This window comes from Arachis hypogaea, chromosome 11, assembly GCF_003086295.3.
Source record: "Arachis hypogaea cultivar Tifrunner chromosome 11, arahy.Tifrunner.gnm2.J5K5, whole genome shotgun sequence".
Lineage (NCBI taxonomy): Eukaryota > Viridiplantae > Streptophyta > Magnoliopsida > Fabales > Fabaceae > Arachis > Arachis hypogaea.
In genome coordinates this window covers 41,221,458-41,223,770 of record NC_092046.1, presented here as the reverse complement: position 1 = coordinate 41,223,770, position 2,313 = coordinate 41,221,458, and the positions used below count along the sequence as shown (strand labels likewise).

The following is a 2,313-nucleotide window of genomic DNA, read 5'->3' as shown; positions in this document are numbered from 1 at the left end:
ATGACGCCGGGAAACTCCACCCCCGAATCATGGAAACTACACGTTGACGGCTCATCGAACGTCACTTCTGGAGGTGCCGGAGTCATTCTCGAAAGTCAAAACAGAGTCGTGATCAAACAGTCAGTACGATACGAATTCCCAGTCTCAAATAACCAGACAGAATATGAGGTCCTCCTTGCAGGCTTAGCCCTAGCCAAGGAAGTCAGAGCAAAGGTCCTGGAAATAAATACGGATTCGCAAGTAGTTAGTTCCCAAATTAACGAAGACTACCAAACACGAGATCCCCTGCTACAACAATACCTTGTCGAGGTTAACAAACTAAAGGAAGAATTCAATCACGTAACCATACGGCACGTCCCCAGGGAACATAATGACAGGGCTGACCTTCTCTCTAAACTAGCCAGCACTAAACCAGGGCACGACAACAAATCGCTAATTCAGGAAGTCGTCAAATCATCGTCCATATCCACGACGGATAACGCCTATCTGACACTCTCCCACTGAGGATCATGGACCTACCCCATCCTACAATATCTCCTCAAAGGAACATTGCCCGAAGACCCCAAAGAGGAAAAATGGACAAAAAGGGAAGCCGCCAACTACACAGTCGCCGCAGGACAACTATACAAACGCGGATTCTCGCAACCCCTGCTCAAATGCGTCAAACCCGGGGACACGGAGTACATACTCCACGAAATCCATGAAGGTTGTTGCGGCCACCACGTCGGAGGTAAAACCCTTGCCCAAAAAGTCATCCGGGCCGGCTACTTCTGGCCCACGGTCATCCGGGACTCCGTGCAGCTAGTAAAAAATTGCGACAAATGCCAAAGGCACACCAATATCCATCAAGCTGCCCCACACCAGCTCAGCATCATATCGGCAGAGCGGCCATTCGGCACATAGGGGATCGACCTTGTCGGACCTTTTCCCACGGCACCCGGCCAACTCCGATACCTCATCGTCGCCATAGACTACTACACTAAGTGGATCGAGGCCGAGCCCCTGGCCTCTATCACGGTAACCCAATGTCAAAAATTCCTCTGGCGATAGATCATCACCCGATTCGGGATCTCTGAGATCATCATCTTGGACAACAGAACCCAATTCGCTGACAAAAAATTCAGAGAATTCCTAAAAGGACTACGCATATCCCACCGTTTTAGCTCGGTAGAACACCCCCAAACAAACGGACAGGTGGAATCCATAAACAAAATAATCGTCAAAGGACTCAAAAAAGCGGCTCGACGAAGCCAAAGGACTATGGGTGGACGAACTCGGATCGGTCTTATGGTCGTACCGAACGACCCCCCAGACAGCCACCGGGGAAACCCCCTTCCGATTAACATACGGTACGGAGGCTGTTATCCCAGTGGAAATAGGAGACCCCAGTCCACGGAGAACGATCGAGGGTAATGACGAAGAAGCAGAACGAGACCCCACTGACGAAGTAAGAAGCATAGCCCATCTCAAAGAGCTAGCCCTAAAACAGAGAATCAGCCTAAGATACAACAACGGGGTCATCCGGCGAGAATTCACAACTAACAACCTCGTCCTACGACGAAACGACATCGGTGCCCTAACCCCAGGAGAGGGGAAACTCACCCCCAACTGGGAAGGACCATACAGAATCAAGGCTGCAATCGGAAAGGGAGCATACAAGCTCGAACGACTCAACGGCGACGAAGTCTCGAGGACATGGAAAGCCGCCAACTTACGACGATACTATACTTAGACCGACCTCCCTAGGTCACCCCCTTTTTTTATTATTTTTATGTCTTTTCTTTACTTATCTTCCCCTTTTACAATTTTAAATTTTAAATTTCGCTTAAGTGTCAATCTCGGGTACTCTTTCCCGCCATAGATGGAGGGTTTTAACGAGACCCAACCATCAATAAAATTCCATTAAGCTATTTCTATCTTCTTTTTCCTTTTTAAGTGTCCCAAATATGGAACAAAAACACGGCCAAAACTGGGGGACCGATCACCCCCCAGGCCCGAAATACGGATATCCACGAAAAATCGACCTCACAACGGTCCAAACAAAGGGAACAAATAAAAAATAGAACAGCTTAAAACAGAATATAAAAAGAGGCCCAAACGGCCCAAAAGTCATTAAAACGAAGTCCAAAACTACGAATTCACGGTTACACGGCCCACGGCCAACCAAATATCCAAAACAAAGACTAAGTTCAAAGCAAATTCAAATTACAAGATATAAAACTACTCAAGGTCAACAATTCGGCCATCATGGACGGTCTTGAAAGCCCCCATCACAAACACGTTCACACCCGGAGCCAACACCAAAGCCTGAGC

At 48.1% G+C, this 2,313-nt stretch overlaps 1 protein-coding gene across 1 annotated transcript; it reads left to right on the top strand.

Annotated features, from left to right (window-relative positions):
* LOC140176097 (uncharacterized) lies at positions 1-504 on the top strand. Its single transcript, XM_072205969.1, has one exon. It carries the CDS (start codon positions 1-3, stop codon positions 502-504), a length of 504 nt encoding a protein of 167 aa, XP_072062070.1.
* The last annotated feature ends 1,809 nt before the right edge of the window (positions 505-2,313 follow it).

What these genes read in the sequence shown, in the direction of transcription:
- LOC140176097 (XM_072205969.1), top strand. Translation starts at nt 1, where the DNA reads ATGACGCCGGGAAACTCCACCCCCGAATCATGGAAACTACACGTTGAC.